The sequence below is a fragment of the Gigantopelta aegis genome, chromosome 14 (assembly GCF_016097555.1).
Source record: "Gigantopelta aegis isolate Gae_Host chromosome 14, Gae_host_genome, whole genome shotgun sequence".
Taxonomy (NCBI): domain Eukaryota; kingdom Metazoa; phylum Mollusca; class Gastropoda; order Neomphalida; family Peltospiridae; genus Gigantopelta; species Gigantopelta aegis.
In genome coordinates this window covers 11766192-11792477 of record NC_054712.1, presented here as the reverse complement: position 1 = coordinate 11792477, position 26286 = coordinate 11766192, and the positions used below count along the sequence as shown (strand labels likewise).

Genomic DNA, 26286 nt, shown 5'->3' with positions numbered 1-26286 from the left:
CATGTATATGTCAAAGATGATATTTTTCTCACCGTTTTAATAAAATAAAATAAAAATTCATTTCAGTTAGGTTGGCCAATTTTAAAAACATATTCTTCTCTACTCCAGAAATATTATACCTGAATAGCCTTCAGATATGTAAAGGTCAATAGACGTTTATCTAATTATTTGTTAATGCCATTAATGGTGGGTCCCTCAATGTTTACTAGAGTTGTTAACCAGTACCAACGCTTCACGAAAAAAACCCGACGCCCCTACACGTCACCACAAGAAAGTACAGCGCAGGTTCGTTTTACATAAGGTCGTCGGGTTTCTTCCTGTAGCGTTGGTACTGGTTAACAACATGTAAGTTTTGATGTCATGACTGGACTCGATCTGCCCCGGGTTGGGCCCCTGGCCTCTCAGAGGCCGAACCCTGGGACAGACATACTCGAAACCTCTGTGGTATATGAGCATGTTAAAACATTACATACACACTGGACTCGAGAATAATCAAACTAAAGCTCTGTGGCATCAGATTTAGGAACAAAATGCGTATTTTACTATCAAATTAGCTTCCAAATGTGAAAATGCGCAGTGATTCGTTTGCAATCCTATATAGCTGTTTGGTAGTAATGCTAATATGAATAAATGTCATCTAGATTCGGGCATTTTCTTTTAATTTCGAAACAAACCAGCCTCCCCCTCCTAAAAAAATAATAATAATAAAAATAATAAAAATTAAAATAGGAGCCCGTACGCCTATACTCTTGCTCATTATCCTCGTTCATATTTAACAAAACAACTGCAAAACAAAACAAAATTACTTTTCTACTTTATTGCACTAAATAGTAAAACAGAATACAATAGTAATAGTTAAATGACAAAGCTATATTAAGTACTATGCTGACAAATTAAATCAATAAAATATGAAATCTGAAACAAAATCAAAAATAGTGTATGCACAAAAATTAATGGAAACCGTGGGATTACGGTATCTGCGAGAGAAATGGGTTTAAGGTTCTTGGGACAAGATTTATTGGGACGAATTTATCGAAAGGTTGAAACGTTGATTGGTTGTGTTGTAACAGGAACGAAAATTGGACTTAAGACCAATACTGGATAGAACTAATTACTAGTTTAAAGCTGAGGTAGATAGCCTGCAATTAAATTATATATCCCCATAACAGAGGATTACAACAACGGACGCGATTATGTGCAGACTTTTATAAACATCTTAAAAACACCCGAGTAAAACTTAATAACAAAACAAATTCATTATATTTATATGAATTAATCACATGCAGTTATCCAAGAGTTGTCGCCATTAAAATGTGCGAAAACATCCAGTTACACCTGCACGTTTCTCCCTTTTATTGTATTAACTGAGAAAATTACTTGACAATGTGTGAATCAGTATAATATATAACTGGATCAGTATAATATATAACTGGATCAGTATAATATATAACTGGATCAGTATCATATATAACTGAATCAGTATAATATATAACTGGATCAGTATAATATATAACTGGAATTTAATTAAGCACCACTTGAAATGACTTCTTTTGTATAACGTAGCAACCAAAAAGGCGCCTAAAAGTAACCGTCCGTGCCGACGTGGTTTAAACCTAATATTCAGACTTTTTACATATTCTATATCTACTGTGAATTTACTGAGATGGCATGAATAAATTAATCACGAGGCGGATCTAGATGGGGGTGGGGTGGGGAGGCAGGGGCTCGCCCCCCCCCAAATTTTGCGATAGTTATAATTTTATTATATATTAATTTTCATATTTTTACGATCCCCCTCCGAACCTCCCCCAAAGTTCCCTTGGCATTCCACCTCATGTCACTGCCCCCCCCCCCAAATTGATTTTCTGGATCCGCCACTGAGCACATTAGTGTGATTTCGACTCCATAGTTAATTACCATACATAAGGTACACAGTCTTTTTTATATTATTATTATTTCACTAGAATACATTACAATAGTAGTATAACGACAGTGCCACTTGTTGTTTGAGCTGGGCGGTATACCGTATATACCGTTCGGTATCGGCATCATGTCAATACCGATTTACCGTACAGGGCAAATATCAAAATACCGAAATTCCAGTATTGAAAAATGTTTTACGCCACTAACGATATATCTGACGAACACAAAATAGCTGAAAAGACGAGAGAAATAAGGGCATTGTGTATGGAATTTAATTTTATTTAGATGAAATTAGCGGGCGAGTCTGAACTCGGTTAAAGCCGAGTATACCGAAAATATCGCTCGATATTGGTATCGGTATAGGCATTATATCAATACCCAATACCGTACCGATACTGAGTTAAATTACCCCCAAAATACCGATACTGATACCGAAACTCGAAATTTCAATACCGCCCAGCTCTACTTGCTGTCGATCGTTTCCAGTAGCGGATTGGGGGGGGGGGTCTGGACCCCCCGCACCCCCTTTTGAAAACCGACCATAACCTTTACGCGGAAACGTAATTATATTAAAGGAGAGATAAGTCATCAGCGAACAAAAATAGCAACCCAGGGCTAGCCCTGTCATCACATTTGGATTCCCCCTCCCCCTTTCAGAAATCCTGCATCCGCGCCTGGTTTCCAATATCATCTGTACACACAGAACGTTAATTCCAGTGTTTTGTACCAACGAATTGTTCACAATTACTTGTCAGTTATAAGCTACAGGATCAAAACTTGGCGGTGCTTAATTAATTTCCAGGTGTATGCTACAGGCAACAATATACTGGAAATTGTTTACTTATTAGTAGTAATATTAGTAGTAAGGATGCTCAGTTCTAAATACTATTATGTCACTTGGAAGACAAACACGTTTTATTATAAAGCCTGACTCTCCCCATTGTATTTACCACATGCTAACTGACCGGGAGATGAAAGATCTTGAGTGGAGTTAGGGCTAGTGCCCAATGCTAGTAGCAGACGTAAACTCACGATGTTTAGTGAAATGGACCCCAGGTGACGAAGTCTGCAACGGACAGACAACATTGGCGTGCTTTAGTGTCGGCCTTATGTGTGACCTCACACGAAGAGGATTAAGTAACTGACCGTATTACAATGCTGGAATGGGTGTCACTGTTGCAGAATAACAAATCTGTGGTTAATTCAACGTGGTAGCTTCATGTTTTAAAATATAATAAATTAGCATGTCATTAAAGGTATTAGCATAGCACTAGGTTAATAGCTGAGGGACTTAGGGAGGTACAGACAACACGTATTGTGTTCCCACAGTTCCAAATCTTGGTCTTGGTCTTTAGTCCACCGGCGTGTGTCGAGGTCAAACTTGTCAATACTCCTGCACTTCTGGCGATATTTTCCATTCCTCCAGCCACCAACCACATGGATCACGTTGTTGAGCAGAGTGTAGGTAGCATACAGTCTCGACTCATTTAGCGACCCCACCGTTTCCCACGTCATTCTGTCCACGTCGTAGCAGTCGATGGATGAGGCCATGACCCGCTGTCGTGTGTTGGGGTCATAGTACCATCCCCCGATCACGTAAATCTTGTTGCCGTGTGTAAACATGGCGTGGTCGGCTCTGGGAACGAGCAGAGACGAACCTCTCTCCCACTGGTTGCTGTCGGCATTGAAACACCACAGGTCATCGAGAACGCCTTCGTCTTCTTGGAAACCGCCGCAGATGTATAGGCGGTTGTCAAGCGTTGTTCCAGCATGCTGTGTCCTGCCACCGGGCAACGGTTCGATTTCCTCCCACCGGTCCGTGCGGGGGTCGTACCGCTCGCAAGGAGCTCCTTCCATCTGGATATCGGAGGCATGGGGATCGCCTCCAACGGCGTACAGGTAGCCGTCTGCTACCCCTAGCACAAAGCGACATCGCTCGAGAGTCATTTGGGCGATGCTCTTCCAGCTGTCCTCCGCCGGGTCGTAGCAGAATCCAAACGGATGGACGATCTCCTGCATCTGGTCGTTGAAGCATCCTCCGATCACGTAGAGCTTGTTGTTGTGGGCAGCCATGCCAAAGTTACATTGGTCAACATGGGGGATCTTGGTCAGATGTTTCAGTAGCGAGCTACTCTGGTCCAGATACCAGACACTGCTGGTCATTCCCGTCTCATTGCTGAATCCACCTGCTACTAACACAGTCTGTTGGAAGCCCCTGAGATTTCCTATTCCTGGAACACTTTTTCTCGCTATACATTTGCATAAGTTAGGACATGTGATGCTGCCAGGGACTCTGGCTTCGCAATCTTTTGTACATTCAGTTGTGTTGATGAATGAGTTTATCAGTTTTGAAAGACCTGGTACTTTTGAGCAAATGTCTTTGAACACGGAATTATGGCAGACGGACTGAAGTTCCTGAAGAGAAATATTTTCAAATAATACTTTGTCCAATACTTGTAACGTGCAATCGTGCCTGTCCTCAACGTCATGGTCAACCCAGTTAAGAATGGACAGAAAAATGTCCAGTTCACTGCAGTCGACTGGAAATCCAGACTTGAGCAGCTTCAGAAGTTGTGACTTTCGGAGTCTGTGGAAATCATGACAGCTGCAGAACTCGTGCCAGTTCTTACACATGAACTGGAAGACAAACTGCTCCAGTGGTTTCAGTGTGTACAGCTCTGCGACATTGGCGATGTCAACGCAGTTGTCGAGAGACAGATGTTTCTTGAGGTAGTCCTCACAGGCAGCGATCACAGGCAGAATCTGGATGTGACTTGCTGCCCCGAGCACATCAACAACGCTGTCTGAAACAATAAAGAAAACAAAATGTTAAAGAGAAATGCTCTCATGCTTTACAGCTGTTGACCCTATTCTTGGGCAGTACATCTTGCAAATTACTTACACCTTTTGGTAAAATTACCACTTTTGGCAAATCCATCGTGCTTCTGGTCATTCTGGTATTTGCAGTAGCTTAAAATTACTTTACAAGAAAAGTATTATCTTGAAAACTAGGATAGACAGCTTAAGTTTTGTTTCAGTTTGGAGTCAGGTTTAAAGTCCATACTCATGGCACAAAAAGTAAACAAAATGGGCCGAACTTACGAAATCTGTTTTTGTCATACACTCGTGTAACTACGTACATTAACAATGCTTAAACACCTGCGTCTAAAGAGAGATATAATTTCATTACACAATGAATTCTTTAACACAACACATACTATATGTACAAATCGGAAGTTTCTTTTTTTGTTCAGTATATATATATATATATATAGAGAGAGAGAGAGAGAGAGAGAGAGAGAGAGAGAGAGAGAGAGAGAGAGAGATTTGACAGAATATAGACCTTGGAGGAAGGGAACATAGACATAAATAATGCAGAGCAGTACCTAGTCTAAACTATACTGCGTGGCAATACAAAACGAATAGAAAGAAAGAAAGAAATGTTTTATTTAACGACGCACTCAACACATTTTATTTACGGTTATATGGCGTCAGACATATGGTTAATGACCACACATATTCTGAGAGGAAACCTGCTGTCGCCACTACATGGGCTACTCTTCCGATTAGCAGCAAGGGATCTTTTATTTGCGCTTCCCACAGGCAGGATAGCACAAACCATGGCCTTTGTTGAACCAGTTATGGATCACTGGTCGGTGCAAGTGGTTTACACCTACCCATTGAGCCTTGCGGAGCACTCACTCAGGGTTTGGAGTCGGTATTTGGATTAAAAATCCCATGCCTCGACTGGGATCCGAACCCAGTACCTACCAGCCTGTAGACCGATGGCCTGCCACAACGCCACCGAGGCCGGTACCTGTGTCTAAGGAAAACAGGCTTTGTAAATTTGGCACTGTATTTTCTGGGACTGAGAAAAGCAATTCATGGAAAGGAAAGGAATGCTTATTTAACGACACCTCGGCACATTTCAACGCACAGTTATTTGATGTATCAGATCCAGATGATTCCATGACATACACCCCGCCCGTCTGAAGTGCCCGTTTCAATTACTTTTTCTTTTTAATTCATCATCCACAAAATACAGTATAGGGACATATTTGCAACTGGTCGTCTGGCAACATATAAACTGATTTTCCAACTGCACAGATTTCTATCACACAATATGTTCCAAACAGAACAGTAGCAAAACAATACTTAGTTGCCCTGAAAATGTCTCTTTGAGCATCTTTACTTCAAACCTTTCCTGGGGAGCATTCTTTTGGACCTTCCTGCCTTCTCCCGTCGGTGGTGCCAGCCAGTGCTCCATAACTGGTGTAACAAAGGCAGTGGTATGTATTATCCTGTCTTTGGGATAATGCATATAAAAGATCCCTTGATGCTAATCGAAAAGAGTAGCCCATGAAGTGGCGACAGCGGGTTTCCTCTCTCAATATCTGTGTGGTCCTTAACCATAAGACTGACGCCATATAACCATAAATAAAATGTGTTGAGTGCATCATTAAATAAAACATTTCCTTCCTTCCCTGCCTTCTAGAGCTGGGCAGTATACCGTATATACTGTATATATCGTCCGGTATTGGTATCATGTCAACATCGATTTACCGTACCAAGCAAATTTCTAAATACCGAAATTTCGATATTGAAAAATGTTACCGCCATTTAGTAAAGCACTAACAATATATCTGATGAAAGCAAAATGCGTCAAGTATAAATCAGATGAGAGCCTTGTGTATGGAATTTTTTAGATGAAATTAGCGTGCGAGCTTTAACTCAGGTATGCATTTAAAGCCGAGTATACCGAAATACTGCTCAATATCAGTATCAGTATCGGTATTGTGTCAATACGGAATACCGTACCGATACGGAGGTAAATTACCCAAAAATACCAATATCGATACTGAACCTCATACTTCAATACCGCCCAGCTCTACTGCCTTCGAAAGCTTACGTCATTTGCCTTCTGGAAACTCTATCTTGACCTTTTTAGAATATTGTGCCCCCCACCAACACCTTTATAAAATCCTGAATCCATCCCTAGTCTAACATATGGATTATTTTTACACTTGGTCAACAAAGAAAGAGAAGGAACCTGCTGCCACCAGAAAGATGCAATGATTTACGAGTGCATACTATCACAGCTTTGTTAAAACATCATTTGGACTCTTGTCTGATGCAGAGATGTGAGCTTGAAAATGTCTATGGTACTGTCATTCAGATTTAATAATGTACGGTAAAGTTTGTTTTGTTTAATGAGACAACTAGAGCACATTGATTAATTAATCATTGGCTATAGGATGTTATAGTTTTCAGAGGGAACTTAATTTGTTTTTTTCATAACAACGAGAGATCTTTTATGTGCACTTTACCGACAGACAGGACTGCATATACCATGTCCTTTAACATACCAGTCGCGGTGCATTGGTTGGGACAGGAAAAAAATTCCAATCAGAAAATAGGTCCACCATGGGGGTTTGAACCTCAAACTCAAACAACTCGGGTAAACACTTTGCTGACTGAGCTAGATCCCATTCTTTGGACTCTTTATCTGGTGCTGAGACACAAGCTTGAACATGTCAATGATTCACCGGTCTCGGTGGTGTTGTGGTTAAGACATCGGACATACAGCTGGTAGGTGTTCGGTTCGCACCTCGATACTGGCTTCCATCTAGAGCAAGTTTATCGACTTAATGGGTATGGGTAGGTGTACGACCACTACACCCTCTTCTCTCTCATTAACTGCTGACCACTAACCCACTGTCCTGGACAGACAGCCCAGATAGCTGAGGTGTGTGCCCAGGACAGCCTGTTTGAACCTTAATTGGATATAAGCACAAACATTAGTTCAAATGAATGTTAATGATTCTGTCATTCAGATCTTAAAAGTGATCTTTTGTATCCCATTAATAATTAAAGTGTAAAGAGTTCTTTCCCCTTGTCCAATGAATGAGGATGTATGCTACATGTACCTCACTGCCAGTGCTAGCATGTAAAAGAGCATATATAAAATAGAAGAAAAACAAATGGTCTCCGTGACATGCACATGTAGTAGATGGTACAGAGGACAATATATCAAAGCCTTAGATAACCAGCAGTCGGTTCACATTATTTTCACCTACATGTGGGTATGGTCAGTTCTTTGTGATTACTGTCTGTTACGGTTCAGGTATACTGTCCTGGCCACATATCTTAAATTGCTTAACAATGTAGCTATTAATTAGGTTCAAGCATACTGTCCTGGGCACATATATATCTTAACAATGTAGCTTTTAAGATTCAAGCATACTGTCCTGAGCACATATCTTGGATATCTTAACAATGTAACTGTCTATTAAGGTTCAAGCATACTGTTCTGGGCACTTCTATATCTTAACAATGTTATTATTAAGATTCAAGCATACTGTTCTGGGCACATATATCTTAACAATGTAGCTATTAATTAGGTTCAAGCAAATGGTCCTGGGCATATCTTAGATATCTTAACACATATCTGGGCACATATATCTTAACAATGTAGCTACTACGGTTCAAGCATACTATCATGGGCACATATCGTAGATACGTTAACAATGTAGCTATTAAGGTTCAAGCATACTGTCCTGGGTAAATAGATATCTTATGTAGTTGTCTGTTACGGTTCAAGCATACTGTCCTGGGGACCTATCACATCTTAACAATGTAGCTACTACGGTTCAAGCATACTATCATGGGCACATATCGTAGATACGTTAACAATGTAGCTATTAAGGTTCAAGCATACTGTCCTGGGTAAATAGATATCTTATGTAGTTGTCTGTTACGGTTCAAGCATACTGTCCTGGGGACCTATCACATCTTAACAATGTAGCTACTACGGTTCAAGCATACTATCATGGACACATATCGTAGATACGTTAACAATGTAGCTATTAAGGTTCAAGCATACTGTCCTGGGTAAATAGATATCTTATGTAGTTGTCTGTTACGGTTCAAGCATACTGTCATGGGGACATATCTTAGATATCTTAACAATGTAGCTACTACGGTTCAAGCATACTATCATGGGCACATATCGTAGATACGTTAACAATGTAGCTATTAAGGTTCAAGCATACTGTCCTGGGTAAATTGATATCTTATGTAGTTGTCTGTTACGGTTCAAGCATACTGTCCTGGGGACATATCTTAGATATCTTAACAATGTAGCTACTACGGTTCAAGCATACTATCATGGGCACATATCGTAGATACATTAACAATGTAGCTATTACGGTTCAAGCATACTGTCCTGGGTAAATAGATATCTTATGTAGTTGTCTGTTACGGTTCAAGCATACTGTCCTGGGGACCTATCACATCTTAACAATGTAGCTACTACGGTTCAAGCATACTATCATGGGCACATATCGTAGATACGTTAACAATGTAGCTATTAAGGTTCAAGCATACTGTCCTGGGTAAATAGATATCTTATGTAGTTGTCTGTTACGGTTCAAGCATACTGTCCTGGGGACATATCTTAGATATCTTAACAATGTAGCTACTACGGTTCAAGCATACTATCATGGGCACATATCGTAGATACGTTAACAATGTAGCTATTAAGGTTCAAGCATACTGTCCTGGGTAAATAGATATCTTATGTAGTTGTCTGTTACGGTTCAAGCATACTGTCATGGGCACATATCTTAGATATCTTAACAATGTAGCTATTAAGATTCAAGCATACAATTTTGGGCATATAGATACATGTATCTTAACAATATAGTTGTCTATTAAGATTCAAGCATACTATCCTGGGTCTAGCCAGTGCATCACAACTGGTATATCAAAGGCAATGGTATGTGCTATTCTGTCAGTGGGATGGTGTATATACGGTAAAAGATCCTTTGCTACTAATGGAAAAAATGTAGTGGGTTTCTTCTCTAAAACTATATGTCAAAATTACCAAATGTTTGACATCCAACAGCCGATGATTAACAAATCAATGTGCTCTACTGTTGTTGTTAAACAAAACAAACTATCCAAGATATCTTAACAATGTAGCTATTAAGGTTACTATCCTGGGCACATATCTGAGATATCTTAATGATTTAGCTATTAAGGTTACTATCCTGGGCACATATCTGAGATATCTTAACGATGTAGCTATTAAGGTTACTATCCTGGGCACATATCTGAGATATCTTAACGATGTAGCTATTAAGGTTACTATCCTGGACACATATCAGATATCTTAACGATGTAGCTATTAAGGTTACTATCCTGGGAACATATCTCAGATATCTTAACCATGTAGCTATTAAGGTTACCCTTGCCACTGCTGTAACCTCACTGTGGTTTGAGAATGGCCAATACAGCACAAAATTGAAATTTTGAGTAAAAGTAAGTATCTATCTGTGATATTTGTATTTTTGCACAGTTCTTTACACTGTGTTTTTATTTAAATCTTGAATTTTTATATTGATGTTGATCATCACTTTATTTGTTTCCATTACCATAGTTTGACACCGAATAGCGTATGTATTTTTTCATGCTGGGGTGTCGTTAAACATTCATTCATTCATTCTATTAAGGTTATTATCCTGGACACATTCTCAGATATCTTAACTATGTAGCTATTAAGGTTACTATCCTGGGCACATATGTTAGATATGTTGATGATTTAGCTATTACGGTTGCTATCCTGGGTATATATCCTGTATATCTTAACAAAGCTATGTATTAAGGTGACCTGGTCTAGATGAAACTAACCACAGTCTATGTTGCTTTTCGAGGTGTACGCGAAGTCCACAAGGTTGGCCATTCCCTTCGCCGTGACCCCGCTCAGTACGATCTCCTCCTGGTGACATTCCTTCAGACCGTCTGTGAACATCGCTCTAAAAAAAGACAATTACCCTCACATTTGACTACATGTAAGATGGTCACCATAGCAACACATATTTTAATCTGAATCGGCTATTGCTCATAATCAAAGTCTTAACAAGTTTTATACACAATAATCATACTGATTTTTATCTATAGTCCATCCCACAGGGAACACCTTTTTCAATACTATAGAATTTACTATAAGTTATTTATTTCTGAGGCAATTGTTTTCTAAATTGCACACAAAAATTGTATTGTTTTGTTAGACTGATTTAATTTTATCTGAAATTCTCAAATAGTCACTACCGGGTACATGATATCAGTACAACTCTGTGAGCTGGGAGGGAGGGCGGGTTCGGGTCCACTACAAATCATAGAACTTGGGGGTTTTGTTTCTCCACCATCAGAATGACAGATTTAATGTCTACCTGAAATAGTCGCTACATGATGCTAACGTGACTCTGTGAGGGGGGAGTTTTTGTTTCTCCTCTACAAGTATTAGTTCTATGACAGATTTAATCTCTACCTGAAATAGTCGCTACATGATGCTAACGTGACTCTGTGAGGGGGGAGTTTTTGTTTCTCCTCTACAAGTATTAGTTCTATGACAGATTTAATCGGTACCTGAAATAGTCGCTACATGATGCCAACGTGACTCTGTGAGGGGGGAGTTTTTGTTTCTCCTCTACAAGTATTAGTTCTATGACTGACTTAATCTATACCTGAAATAGTCGCTACATGATGCTAACGTGACTCTGTGAGGGGGGAGTTTTTGTTTCTCCTTCTATAAGTATTAGTTCTATGTATTAGTTCTATGACTGACTTAATCTCTACCTGAAATAGTCGCCACATGATGCTAACGTGACTGTGTGAGGGGGGAGTTTTCGTTTCTCTTCTATAAGTATTAGTTCTATGACTGACTTAATCTCTACCTGAAATAGTCGCCACATGATGCTAACGTGACTCTGTGAGGGGGGAGTTTTCGTTTCTCTTCTATAAGTATTAGTTCTATGACTGACTTAATCTATACCTGAAATAGTCGCTACATGATGCTAACGTGACTCTGTGAGGGGGGAGTTTTCGTTTCTCTTCTATAAGTATTAGTTCTATGACTGACTTAATCTATACCTGAAATAGTCGCTACATGATGCTAACGTGACTCTGTGAGGGGGGAGTTTTTGTTTCTCCTCTACAAGTATTAGTTCTATGACAGATTTAATCGGTACCTGAAATAGTCGCTACATGATGCTAACATGACTGTGAGGGGGAGTTTTTGTTTCTCCTCTACAAGTATTAGTTCTATGACTGACTTAATCTCTACCTGAAATAGTCGCTACATGATGCTAACGTGACTATGTGAGGGGGGAGTTTTTGTTTCTCCTCTACAAGTATTAGTTCTATGACTGACTTAATCTATACCTGAAATAGTCGCCACATGATGCCAACGTGACTCTGTGAGGGGGGAGTTTTTGTTTCTCCTCTACAAGTATTAGTTCTATGACTGACTTAATCTCTACCTGAAATAGTCGCTACATGATGCTAACGTGACTGTGAGGGGGAGTTTTTGTTTCTCTTCTATAAGTATTAGTTCTATGACTGACTTAATCTATACCTGAAATAGTCGCCACATGATGCTAACGTGACTGTGTGAGGGGGGAGTTTTCGTTTCTCTTCTATAAGTATTAGTTCTATGACTGACTTAATCTCTACCTGAAATAGTCGCCACATGATGCTAACGTGACTCTGTGAGGGGGGAGTTTTCGTTTCTCTTCTATAAGTATTAGTTCTATGACTGACTTAATCTATACCTGAAATAGTCGCTACATGATGCTAACGTGACTCTGTGAGGGGGGAGTTTTCGTTTCTCTTCTATAAGTATTAGTTCTATGACTGACTTAATCTATACCTGAAATAGTCGCTACATGATGCTAACGTGACTCTGTGAGGGGGGAGTTTTTGTTTCTCCTCTACAAGTATTAGTTCTATGACAGATTTAATCGGTACCTGAAATAGTCCCTACATGATGCTAACGTGACTCTGTGAGGGGGGAGTTTTTGTTTCTCCTCTACAAGTATTAGTTCTATGACTGACTTAATCTCTACCTGAAATAGTCGCTACATGATGCTAACGTGACTCTGTGAGGGGGGAGTTTTTGTTTCTCCTCTACAAGTATTAGTTCTATGACTGACTTAATCTATACCTGAAATAGTCGCCACATGATGCCAACGTGACTCTGTGAGGGGGGAGTTTTTGTTTCTCCTCTACAAGTATTAGTTCTATGACAGATTTAATCGGTACCTGAAATAGTCGTTACATGATGCCAACATGACTCTGTGAGGGGGGAGTTTTTGTTTCTCCTCTACAAGTATTAGTTCTATGACTGACTTAATCTATACCTGAAATAGTCGCCACATGATGCTAACGTGACTGTGTGAGGGGGGAGTTTTCGTTTCTCTTCTATAAGTATTAGTTCTATGACTGACTTAATCTCTACCTGAAATAGTCGCCACATGATGCTAACGTGACTCTGTGAGGGGGGAGTTTTCGTTTCTCTTCTATAAGTATTAGTTCTATGACTGACTTAATCTATACCTGAAATAGTCGCTACATGATGCTAACGTGACTCTGTGAGGGGGGAGTTTTTGTTTCTCTTCTACAAGTATTAGTTCTATGACTGACTTAATCTATACCTGAAATAGTCGCTACATGATGCTAACGTGACTCTGTGAGGGGGAGTTTTTGTTTCTCCTTCTATAAGTATTAGTTCTATGACTGACTTAATCTATACCTGAAATAGTCGCCACATGATGCTAACGTGACTCTGTGAGGGGGGAGTTTTTGTTTCTCCTCTACAAGTATTAGTTCTATGACTGACTTAATCTATACCTGAAATAGTCGCCACATGATGCCAACGTGACTCTGTGAGGGGGGAGTTTTTGTTTCTCCTCTACAAGTATTAGTTCTATGACAGATTTAATCGGTACCTGAAATAGTCGCTACATGATGCCAACATGACTCTGTGAGGGGGGAGTTTTTGTTTCTCCTCTACAAGTATTAGTTCTATGACAGATTTAATCTCTACCTGAAATAGTCGCTACATGATGCTAACGTGACTCTGTGAGGGGGGAGTTTTTGTTTCTCCTCTACAAGTATTAGTTCTATGACAGATTTAATCGGTACCTGAAATAGTCGCTACATGATGCCAACGTGACTCTGTGAGGGGGGAGTTTTTGTTTCTCCTCTACAAGTATTAGTTCTATGACTGACTTAATCTATACCTGAAATAGTCGCTACATGATGCTAACGTGACTCTGTGAGGGGGGAGTTTTTGTTTCTCCTCTACAAGTATTAGTTCTATGACTGACTTAATCTCTACCTGAAATAGTCGCTACATGATGCTAACGTGACTGTGAGGGGGAGTTTTTGTTTCTCTTCTATAAGTATTAGTTCTATGACTGACTTAATCTATACCTGAAATAGTCGCCACATGATGCTAACGTGACTGTGTGAGGGGGGAGTTTTCGTTTCTCTTCTATAAGTATTAGTTCTATGACTGACTTAATCTCTACCTGAAATAGTCGCCACATGATGCTAACGTGACTCTGTGAGGGGGGAGTTTTCGTTTCTCTTCTATAAGTATTAGTTCTATGACTGACTTAATCTATACCTGAAATAGTCGCTACATGATGCTAACGTGACTCTGTGAGGGGGGAGTTTTCGTTTCTCTTCTATAAGTATTAGTTCTATGACTGACTTAATCTCTACCTGAAATAGTCGCTACATGATGCTAACGTGACTCTGTGAGGGGGGAGTTTTTGTTTCTCCTCTACAAGTATTAGTTCTATGACTGACTTAATCTATACCTGAAATAGTCGCCACATGATGCCAACGTGACTCTGTGAGGGGGGAGTTTTTGTTTCTCCTCTACAAGTATTAGTTCTATGACTGACTTAATCTCTACCTGAAATAGTCGCTACATGATGCTAACGTGACTGTGAGGGGGAGTTTTTGTTTCTCTTCTATAAGTATTAGTTCTATGACTGACTTAATCTATACCTGAAATAGTCGCCACATGATGCTAACGTGACTGTGTGAGGGGGGAGTTTTCGTTTCTCTTCTATAAGTATTAGTTCTATGACTGACTTAATCTCTACCTGAAATAGTCGCCACATGATGCTAACGTGACTCTGTGAGGGGGGAGTTTTCGTTTCTCTTCTATAAGTATTAGTTCTATGACTGACTTAATCTATACCTGAAATAGTCGCTACATGATGCTAACGTGACTCTGTGAGGGGGGAGTTTTCGTTTCTCTTCTATAAGTATTAGTTCTATGACTGACTTAATCTATACCTGAAATAGTCGCTACATGATGCTAACGTGACTCTGTGAGGGGGGAGTTTTTGTTTCTCCTCTACAAGTATTAGTTCTATGACAGATTTAATCGGTACCTGAAATAGTCCCTACATGATGCTAACGTGACTCTGTGAGGGGGGAGTTTTTGTTTCTCCTCTACAAGTATTAGTTCTATGACTGACTTAATCTCTACCTGAAATAGTCGCTACATGATGCTAACGTGACTCTGTGAGGGGGGAGTTTTTGTTTCTCCTCTACAAGTATTAGTTCTATGACTGACTTAATCTATACCTGAAATAGTCGCCACATGATGCCAACGTGACTCTGTGAGGGGGGAGTTTTTGTTTCTCCTCTACAAGTATTAGTTCTATGACAGATTTAATCGGTACCTGAAATAGTCGCTACATGATGCCAACATGACTCTGTGAGGGGGGAGTTTTTGTTTCTCCTCTACAAGTATTAGTTCTATGACTGACTTAATCTCTACCTGAAATAGTCGCTACATGATGCTAACGTGACTCTGTGAGGGGGAGTTTTTGTTTCTCCTCTACAAGTATTAGTTCTATGACTGACTTAATCTCTACCTGAAATAGTCGCTACATGATGCTAACGTGACTCTGTGAGGGGGGGGGGGGGGTTTTGTTTCTCCTCTACAAGTATTAGTTCTATGACTGACTTAATCTATACCTGAAATAGTCGCTACATGATGCTAACATGACTCTGTGAGGGGGGAGTTTTTGTTTCTCCTCTACAAGTATTAGTTCTATGACTGACTTAATCTCTACCTGAAATAGTCGCTACATGATGCTAACGTGACTCTGTGAGGGGGAGTTTTTGTTTCTCCTCTACAAGTATTAGTTCTATGACTGACTTAATCTCTACCTGAAATAGTCGCTACATGATGCTAACGTGACTCTGTGAGGGGGGAGTTTTCGTTTCTCTTCTACAAGTATTAGTTCTATGACTGACTTAATCTATACCTGAAATAGTCGCTACATGATGCTAACGTGACTCTGTGAGGGGGGAGTTTTTGTTTCTCCTCTACAAGTATTAGTTCTATGACTGACTTAATCTCTACCTGAAATAGTCGCTACATGATGCTAACGTGACTGTGAGGGGGAGTTTTTGTTTCTCTTCTATAAGTATTAGTTCTATGACTGACTTAATCTCTACCTGAAATAGTCGCCACATGATGCTAACGTGACTCTGTGAGGGGGGAGTTTTCGTTTCTCTTCTATAAGTATTAGTTCTATGACTGACTTAATCTATACCTGAAATAGTCGCTACATGATGCTAACGTGACTCTGTGAGGGGGGAGTTTTCGTTTCTCTTCTATAAGTATTAGTTCTATGACTGACTTAATCTATACCTGAAATAGTCGCTACATGATGCTAACGTGACTCTGTGAGGGGGGAGTTTTTGTTTCTCCTCTACAAGTATTAGTTCTATGACAGATTTAATCGGTACCTGAAATAGTCGCTACATGATGCTAACATGACTGTGAGGGGGAGTTTTTGTTTCTCCTCTACAAGTATTAGTTCTATGACTGACTTAATCTCTACCTGAAATAGTCGCTACATGATGCTAACGTGACTCTGTGAGGGGGGAGTTTTTGTTTCTCCTCTACAAGTATTAGTTCTATGACTGACTTAATCTATACCTGAAATAGTCGCCACATGATGCCAACGTGACTCTGTGAGGGGGGAGTTTTTGTTTCTCCTCTACAAGTATTAGTTCTATGACTGACTTAATCTCTACCTGAAATAGTCGCTACATGATGCTAACGTGACTGTGAGGGGGAGTTTTTGTTTCTCTTCTATAAGTATTAGTTCTATGACTGACTTAATCTATACCTGAAATAGTCGCCACATGATGCTAACGTGACTGTGTGAGGGGGGAGTTTTCGTTTCTCTTCTATAAGTATTAGTTCTATGACTGACTTAATCTCTACCTGAAATAGTCGCCACATGATGCTAACGTGACTCTGTGAGGGGGGAGTTTTCGTTTCTCTTCTATAAGTATTAGTTCTATGACTGACTTAATCTATACCTGAAATAGTCGCTACATGATGCTAACGTGACTCTGTGAGGGGGGAGTTTTCGTTTCTCTTCTATAAGTATTAGTTCTATGACTGACTTAATCTATACCTGAAATAGTCGCTACATGATGCTAACGTGACTCTGTGAGGGGGGAGTTTTTGTTTCTCCTCTACAAGTATTAGTTCTATGACAGATTTAATCGGTACCTGAAATAGTCCCTACATGATGCTAACGTGACTCTGTGAGGGGGGAGTTTTTGTTTCTCCTCTACAAGTATTAGTTCTATGACTGACTTAATCTCTACCTGAAATAGTCGCTACATGATGCTAACGTGACTCTGTGAGGGGGGAGTTTTTGTTTCTCCTCTACAAGTATTAGTTCTATGACTGACTTAATCTATACCTGAAATAGTCGCCACATGATGCCAACGTGACTCTGTGAGGGGGGAGTTTTTGTTTCTCCTCTACAAGTATTAGTTCTATGACAGATTTAATCGGTACCTGAAATAGTCGCTACATGATGCCAACATGACTCTGTGAGGGGGGAGTTTTTGTTTCTCCTCTACAAGTATTAGTTCTATGACTGACTTAATCTCTACCTGAAATAGTCGCTACATGATGCTAACGTGACTCTGTGAGGGGGAGTTTTTGTTTCTCCTCTACAAGTATTAGTTCTATGACTGACTTAATCTCTACCTGAAATAGTCGCTACATGATGCTAACGTGACTCTGTGAGGGGGGGGTTTTTGTTTCTCCTCTACAAGTATTAGTTCTATGACTGACTTAATCTATACCTGAAATAGTCGCTACATGATGCTAACATGACTCTGTGAGGGGGGAGTTTTTGTTTCTCCTCTACAAGTATTAGTTCTATGACTGACTTAATCTCTACCTGAAATAGTTCCTACATGATGCTAACGTGACTCTGTGAGGGGGGAGTTTTTGTTTCTCCTCTACAAGTATTAGTTCTATGACTGACTTAATCTCTACCTGAAATAGTCGCTACATGATGCTAACGTGACTCTGTGAGGGGGGAGTTTTCGTTTCTCTTCTACAAGTATTAGTTCTATGACTGACTTAATCTATACCTGAAATAGTCGCTACATGATGCTAACACGACTCTGTGAGGGGGGAGTTTTCGTTTCTCTTCTATAAGTATTAGTTCTATGACTGACTTAATCTCTACCTGGGACTGGAGTTAGCTCAGTTGGTTGAACGCTCGCCTGAGGTGCTTGCGTCACAGGATCAAACCACCTCAGTGAATCCATTCAACTGATTGTTTTCTTCTCATTCCAACCAGTGCATCACAACTGGGCAACGGCCGTGGTATGTGCTTTCCTGTCTGTGGGAAAGTAAACATAAAAGATCCCTTGCTGCATTAGGAAAATGTAGCAGGTTTCCTCTGCTGACTACGTGTCAGAATTACCAAATGTTTGACATCCAATAGCCAATGATCAATTAATCAATGTGCTCCAGTGGTGTCGTTAAACAAAACAAACAAACATAATCTCTACCTGAAATAGTCACTACATGATGCTAGTACGACTCTGTGAGCGGGCAGTTTTTGTTTCTCCACCACCAGAACAACGTCAAACAGCTGCTGCTTGTCTCGGAGATGACGCAGACCGGCCAACAAGACGTCACCATGGTTCGTGGCCTTGAACTCAAACGAGTCTCCTTGACCTTCCATGTCAAAATAGTCGGGTCACCACAGACTGCAAGACAAACAAAACAAAAACTAGTCAACATTCAAATATACATGTAGATTATTGTTTTGCTATTGTCAGACTGTCAACTGTCAAGACGAACTCAATGGTTGCATTGTAATTTCCACAACTCCTGATGGGTTACACAGATTAACAACTAATGTGTTACTCAGATTAACAACTATTGGGTTACTCAGATTAACAACTAACGGGTTACTCAGATTAACAACTAATGTGTTACTCAGATTAACAACTAACGGGTTACTCAGATTAACAACTAACGGGTTACTCAGATTAACAACTAATGTGTTACTCAGATTAACAACTAATGGGTTACTCAGATTAACAACTAATGTGTTACTCAGATTAACAACTAACGGGTTACTCAGATTAACAACTAACGGGTTACTCAGATTAACAACTAACGGGTTACTCAGATTAACAACTAACGGGTTACTCAGATTAACAACTAACGGGTTACTCAGATTAACAACTAACGGGTTACTCAGATTAACAACTAATGGGTTACTCAGATTAACAAGAGTTACTCAGATTAACAACTAATGGGTTACTCAGATTAACAAGAGTTACTCAGATTAACAACTAATGGGTTACTCAGATTAACAACTAATGGGTTACTCAGATTAACAAGAGTTACTCAGATTAACAACTAATGGGTTACTCAGATTAACAAGAGTTACTCAGATTAACAACTAATGGGTTACTCAGATTAACAACTAATGGGTTACTCAGATTAACAACTAACGGGTTACTCAGATTAACAACTAACGGGTTACTCAGATTAACAACTAACGGGTTACTCAGATTAACAAGAGTTACTCATTAACAACCAACGGGTTACTCAGATTAACAACTAATGGGTTACTCAGATTAACAACTAACGGGTTACTCAGATTAACAACTAATGGGTTACTCAGATTAACAACTAACGGGTTACTCAGATTAACAACTAATGTGTTACTCAGATTAACAAGAGTTACTCAGATTAACAACTAACGGGTTACTCAGATTAACAACTAACGGGTTACTCAGATTAACAACTAACGGGTTACTCAGATTAACAACTAACGGGTTACTCAGATTAACAACTAATGGGTTACTCAGATTAACAAGAGTTACTCAGATTAACAACTAATGGGTTACTCAGATTAACAAGATTTACTCAGATTAACAACTAATGGGTTACTCAGATTAACAACTAATGTGTTACTCAGATTAACAAGAGTTACTCAGATTAACAACCAATGGGTTACTCAGATTAACAACTAATGGGTTACTCAGATTAACAACTAACGGGTTACTCAGATTAACAACTAACGGGTTACTCAGATTAACAACTAATGGGTTACTCAGATTAACAAGAGTTACTCAGATTAACAACTAATGGGTTACTCAGATTAACAAGAGTTACTCAGATTAACAACTAATGGGTTACTCAGATTAACAACTAATGTGTTACTCAGATTAACAAGAGTTACTCAGATTAACAACTAATGGGTTACTCAGATTAACAACTAATGGGTTACTCAGATTAACAACTAATGGGTTACTCAGATTAACAACTAATGGGTTACTCAGATTAGCAATAGCAGATAGTTGGCGAACTTTGTTTTGGCAGTTGGTAGCTTGAATCTAGCATTAGTCTAAATATAGTATTCTGTTGCTGTTGGGTTTTTCAATGATACATGTAGGTACCATGTATTTAAATTTAAAGGTTGTTCCAGAATTGTTTAAGCAATATTTATTACCTGTAAAATATGCAGTATTGATATTGGCCAATGACAGGTCAATTGAGGGTGGTGGGTACCATAATTTTTTATTTTTTTTAAATAATAATCATAATAATATAAAAAAAATAGTATTTAATGTTTGGTGGGTCTGCCATATGATCAATCATAGAACAGCTATAATTAATTAATAAAATTTATAAAACAAATAACTAACTTGCTCAAATGGTAGTCACCTGTAATTAGAAATCGCCTCAAGGGTTTTTTTTTCCAAAATTATGTAACTACACCATAACAAGTCGACATTTCATATAAATTGTTAACATAGGTAACATTTAACTGCACAAATTCTCAAGCAGACTACATGTAGAATGAATACTATATTCCAGTCAACAATTTCAATAACAGTACTGCCGATCAAATCACAACCTGGCATACATACCAGTGCATGTATACATGTATATGTGTGGCTGTCAACATAAGAATTGACCAAACATCACCACACAGAGCAGACAAGTCACTGACTCACACAACCATTAGCACTGGTGTGTCAACTCCAGTTTCCCATTAGACATGTCATCAGATTCCACTAAATGTTGGTCACAAGTATAATAATTATGTACACGGACTCTATGGGCCTATACTGTGATCAATACAAAATCACATGCACACATTTTAACATTTGTTTGACAGTCAAATAGTACTACCACAGTGAAAAGAATGTCTCTGTAAAACAAATATAGAAGACATTTTTTTATTTATCAGAAATCATTAAAACACTGAACTATACTGTAGGACAGTTATACTGTAGGACAGTTATACTGTAGGACAGTTATACTGTAGGACAGTTAGAACCTGATATAATGGGAAGGAAAGGAAGGAAATGTTTTATTTAACGACGCACTCGACACATTTTATTTACGGATGATATGATGGGTGTTCCTAATATTCCATATCACGAATATCACAAATATACATATACACTGTACTTCTGTAAGCCTAATAAAAAAAAAAACCTTGTTTGTTTTGTATTATATACACATGTATGCTGAAAAACAATAGGGAAGTTACACAAATTTATGTAGGATTCTTTGAAGAAAACCGGCGTTGTGGTTAGGCCATCGGTCTATAGGCTGGTAGGTACTGGGTTCGGATCCCAGTCGAGGCATGGGATTTTTAATCCAGATACCAACTCCAAACCCTGAGTGAGTGCTACACAAGGCTCAATGGGTAGGTGTAAACCACTTGCACCGACCAGTGATCCATAACTGGTTCAACAAAGGCCATGGTTTGTGCTATCCTGCCTGTGGGAAGCGCAAATAAAAGATCCCTTGCTGCTAATCCGAAAGAGTAGCCCATGTAGTGGCGACAGTGGGTTTCCTCTCAAAATCTGTGTGGTCCTTAACCATATGTCTGACACCATATAACCGTAAATAAAATGTGTTGAGTGCGTCGTTAAATAAAACATTTCTTTCTTTCTTTCTTTGAAGAAAACAAAACTATTTTGGAAAATCTATTTTTATGGTACATTGATGATTACAACAGCAAACTGTCAGGTTTTTTTTTTTTTTTTTTTTTTTTTTTTTTTTTTTTTTTTTTTTTTTTTTTTTTTACTTCACTGTTTTTATACTTTATTCTGTTTTTAAAGATTAGGTTTGATAGAGCAACAGGAAACAAAATTTTATCTTATGCCTAAGGTGTTGTTTTACATAAACATTATATGTAGTTGAACTTTGTATTACCACATAGAATGTCTAATTTAAATCAACACTGTAGCATATTTTGGTGTTAAAAACATTATATGACTTTTGTGATGTAATGAGAGAGGAAACCAACATATGCTAATTTTACCAAATACTGAAATAGCAGCAACAGATTTTTTATATAATATGCATTTTATATCTATACAGTGAAACCAGTCTAAACTGAATCATGTCGGGGCCTTATATTTATCCAACGTAAACAGGAACTGGAGTTTATATCGAGGATACCCTTTTTAGAATTTAGAAAATTCAGGACCATTGAAATTTGGCCAGTTTTGACAGGATTCCGGTTTGTTTATGGTTCGGTTTAGACGGGTTTCACTGCATATTATTTAATTGGATTATTAAACGCACACACACACACACACACACATACACACACAGAGAGACATGCACACGCACACGCACACACACACACACTCACACACACAGAGAGAGATGCACACACACACACATGCTCACACACGCACGTACACACATACAAGCATGCACGCCCGCGCACATACACACACACATATATATGCCATATGGTTATTACATGGTATTCTGCTATCCCCTCACTTGTAAGATTTCTGTGAGTTTTACATATCAATCAGTGCATACATGTTATTTGTGGGGTGCCAAATTGAAAAGGACACTCTGTTTGCAAAAAATCCAAGACTGCACATTCAGAGCAAGCTGTTGTAGTGCACGCCTGTCCTGGGCACAGATGTCGCCCTCAGCCAGTTCCTCTGTCCAGGACAGGAAAGGGACGACAATATAGCAGGTCCTACATATATATATATATATATATATATATATATATATATATATATATATACATACCACCATAAGCCTATGAGATGGAGGGTCAGGGGGTCGACTGACCACCACCACCACCATCCTCCACACACACATGCACACATCTCCTGGTGTTAAAGCAAATCTTTGCATTTAGGCAAAAAGCAATGGACATATCTTGCCTGAAAATGTTTCGTATTAATGGTTATATTTTAGCATTTATCACAAATCTGTACATAACAATATTATCTATGATCAAAACCTGCCCTTAATTAATTTTGTTGAGTATATTACAGATCCATATAGATCTACTGCCAAGTAATTGATGACATTCTGCTAAACAGGTTTTTTTCACTCTCTCTGTATGCTTGGTGACATAAAGCTGGTATATCTAGTATCTAGTCATTCATATATATATATATATATATATATATATATATATATATATATATATATATATATATATACATGTATGTTCATTAAATCGGGTTGTATATATATCACAGGTGTAAAAGCCCATATTCACTCAAGCAGGATGCAGCTCAGCATGAATGAAAGACAGACTTGCTAAGGCTAAATTAAGGCTGTTTTCTTTAACGCAGAGCTAGCTCTGGCACTCGCCAAATTCGCAAATTGTGAATTTTTAAAGCCCCATGGTGAATTTTATTTTAGTTTGCCGAAATTATTTCATGTAATAATTGAATTTTTTCTTAAATAATTGTTGACTTCTACAACTTTGTTTAGTTTAACAGAAAATTTGGTGATTTGTTTTGCATATCCACAGCTAGCCCTGTAACGACATCACTAGAGTACATTGATTTTTTTTTAAAGGAGTTTATTTTGTTTAACAACACCACTAGAGCACATTGATTTATTAATCAACAGCTATTGGATGTCAAACGTTTGGTAAATCTGATATATATATAGATATATATACAATGTAGTTTTAGAGGAAACCTGCTACATGTTTCCTTTAGTAGCAAGGGATCTTTTGTATGCACCATCCCACAGACAGGACAGCACATACTACAACCTTTGACATACCAGTCAAACAAGAACGAGAATTAGGCCAATGGGCCCACTGACGCAGATTGATCCTACACTGACTGCATATCAGGTGAGCATTTTACCACTAGGATACTTCCCACCCCATATGGCATATACATTTAGGTTACCAGGCCTGTCATTTATGGTGCCCTGTCTGTGGGTTACCAGGCACTATTCATGTTTCTGCCTACATCACCTAGGCTACAGGCAGTCCCATATATCAGAATTCCACTCTATTGTTATGATCGAGTCAGGTCCTATTACTGCCGAGAAGCAAATCTAGCTCAATGGGTCATCGGTTTCTTTGCTGGGTAAACAGGTTCGGACTCTTTACACCGGGCTGTCAGTGTCTGGGTGGATGTCAATATTAGAAACTTCTACACCTGTACAGTCAAGTGCGTCAGTCAGATGACTCTGCTGTCAGGAGGAACAGATAGCGCTACTGAACGAAAGCAAAAAAAAATTATAATAATAATAATGTTTTATTTAACGATGCACTCAACACATTTTATTTACAGTTATATGGCATCAGACATATGGTTAAGGACCACACAGATATGGAGGGAAGAAACCCGCTGTCTCCACTTCATGGGCTACTCTTTTTGATTAGCAGCAAGGGATCTTTTATATGCACCATCCCACAGATAGGATAGCACATACCACGGCCTTTGATATACCAGTCGTGGTGCACTGGCTGGAGCAAGAAATAGCTCAATGGGCCCACTGACGGGGTCAATTAAAGCAATGTCTGTTTAATAAAAACACCTCTCAATATTGTTTTAATCAGTGGCAATTACAAAATATAATAAACAATTTTTTCTTTAAAACACTGGTATACCCCAGCACATTGTTTAATTGGTAGCCATTAGGAAGAAAGGAATGTTTAGTTAATGAAAGTTTGTTTTGTTTAACAACACCACTAGAGTACACTGATTTATTAATCATCAGTTATTGGACGTCAAACATTTGGTAATTTTGACATATAGTCTTAGAGAGGAAATCTGCTACGTTTTTCCATTAGTAGCAAGAGATCTTTTATATGCACCATTCCACAGACAGGACAGCACATACAGAATGAGTAATAGCCCAATGGGCAAATCAACAGGGATCGATCTCAAACTGACCACACATCAAGCAAACGCTTTACCACTGCGCTGCGTCCTGCCCCTCAAGGAATGCAATGTACATTGCATTGTACCAGCACATTGTTTAACTGGTAGCCATTAGGAAGAAAGGAATGTTTAGTTAATGAAAGTTTGCTTTGTTTAACAACACCACTATTGAGCACATTGATTAATTAATCATCGACTATTGGATGGAAAATATTTGGTAATTCTGACACATAGTCATCAGGGGTAACCCTCTATATTTTAGCTAATGCAGCATGGGATCTTTTATACAATTAGTTAATGATACCCCAGTACATTATTAAAGGGACATTCCTGAGTTTGCTGCAATGTTTAAGATCTTAGATGTTATCGACTAATAGAGACTTTTTAACGATTGTAATTACATATCAAATATATTTTTCTGCATAAAATATTAGTGGCTGTATATTAAACGTGTTTCTGATAGTTCTAATATTTGTACTGGGTTAAATTTCATTTTATTTTCTAAAAAAGATTTTTTCACACGTATGAAATTACTTGAAGACAAACTTCAGTTTGGGCGTCTTACAAATATTAAGAAGACCAGAAAAACATTGAATATACAGACAGTGATATTCTAAACAAGAAAATATATTTAATATGTAAGTTTAATCGTAGAAATATTTTATTAGTCGGAAACATCTTACAATGCAGAAAACTCAGGAATGTCCCTTTAATGATACCCCAGTACATTATTAATGGACATGAAATATATCTGCTACATCAAACATTAACCAGTTACACATGTACCCGCCAGTCATTGTCTACAGATTTATTTTAAAAACTTATTCTAATACATGGCTCAATTCAGAACTTTTATTTTACTTGCTGCTGGCTAGTCAGTAGCGGATCCAGGGGTGGGTGTAAATTTGAGCATGATGTGTTTAGCTGTAAGAGGCGTGCTGTGTAAAAGGAGAGATAAGTCATCACATTTGGACACTCCCCCTTTCAGAAATCCTGCATCCGTGCCTGCTA

The 26286-nt window shown here is 38.7% G+C and overlaps 1 protein-coding gene across 5 annotated transcripts in view; it reads right to left on the bottom strand.

Annotated features, from left to right (window-relative positions):
• Nucleotides 1–801: 801 nt before the first annotated feature.
• LOC121388171 (kelch-like protein 26) overlaps nt 802–26286 on the bottom strand; it is a 37006-nt gene continuing 11521 nt past the window's right edge. For all 5 annotated transcript variants that reach the window (XM_041519418.1, XM_041519419.1, XM_041519420.1 and 2 more), the window contains exons 2-4: nt 18634–18834; nt 10615–10739; nt 802–4727 (exon numbers count right to left, since the gene is read on the bottom strand). In XM_041519418.1, the coding sequence (XP_041375352.1) occupies nt 3199–4727; nt 10615–10739; nt 18634–18809 (1830 nt within the window). In that variant the 5' untranslated portion in view covers nt 18810–18834 and the 3' untranslated portion in view covers nt 802–3198. The remainder of the gene's footprint in view (nt 4728–10614; nt 10740–18633; nt 18835–26286) is intronic.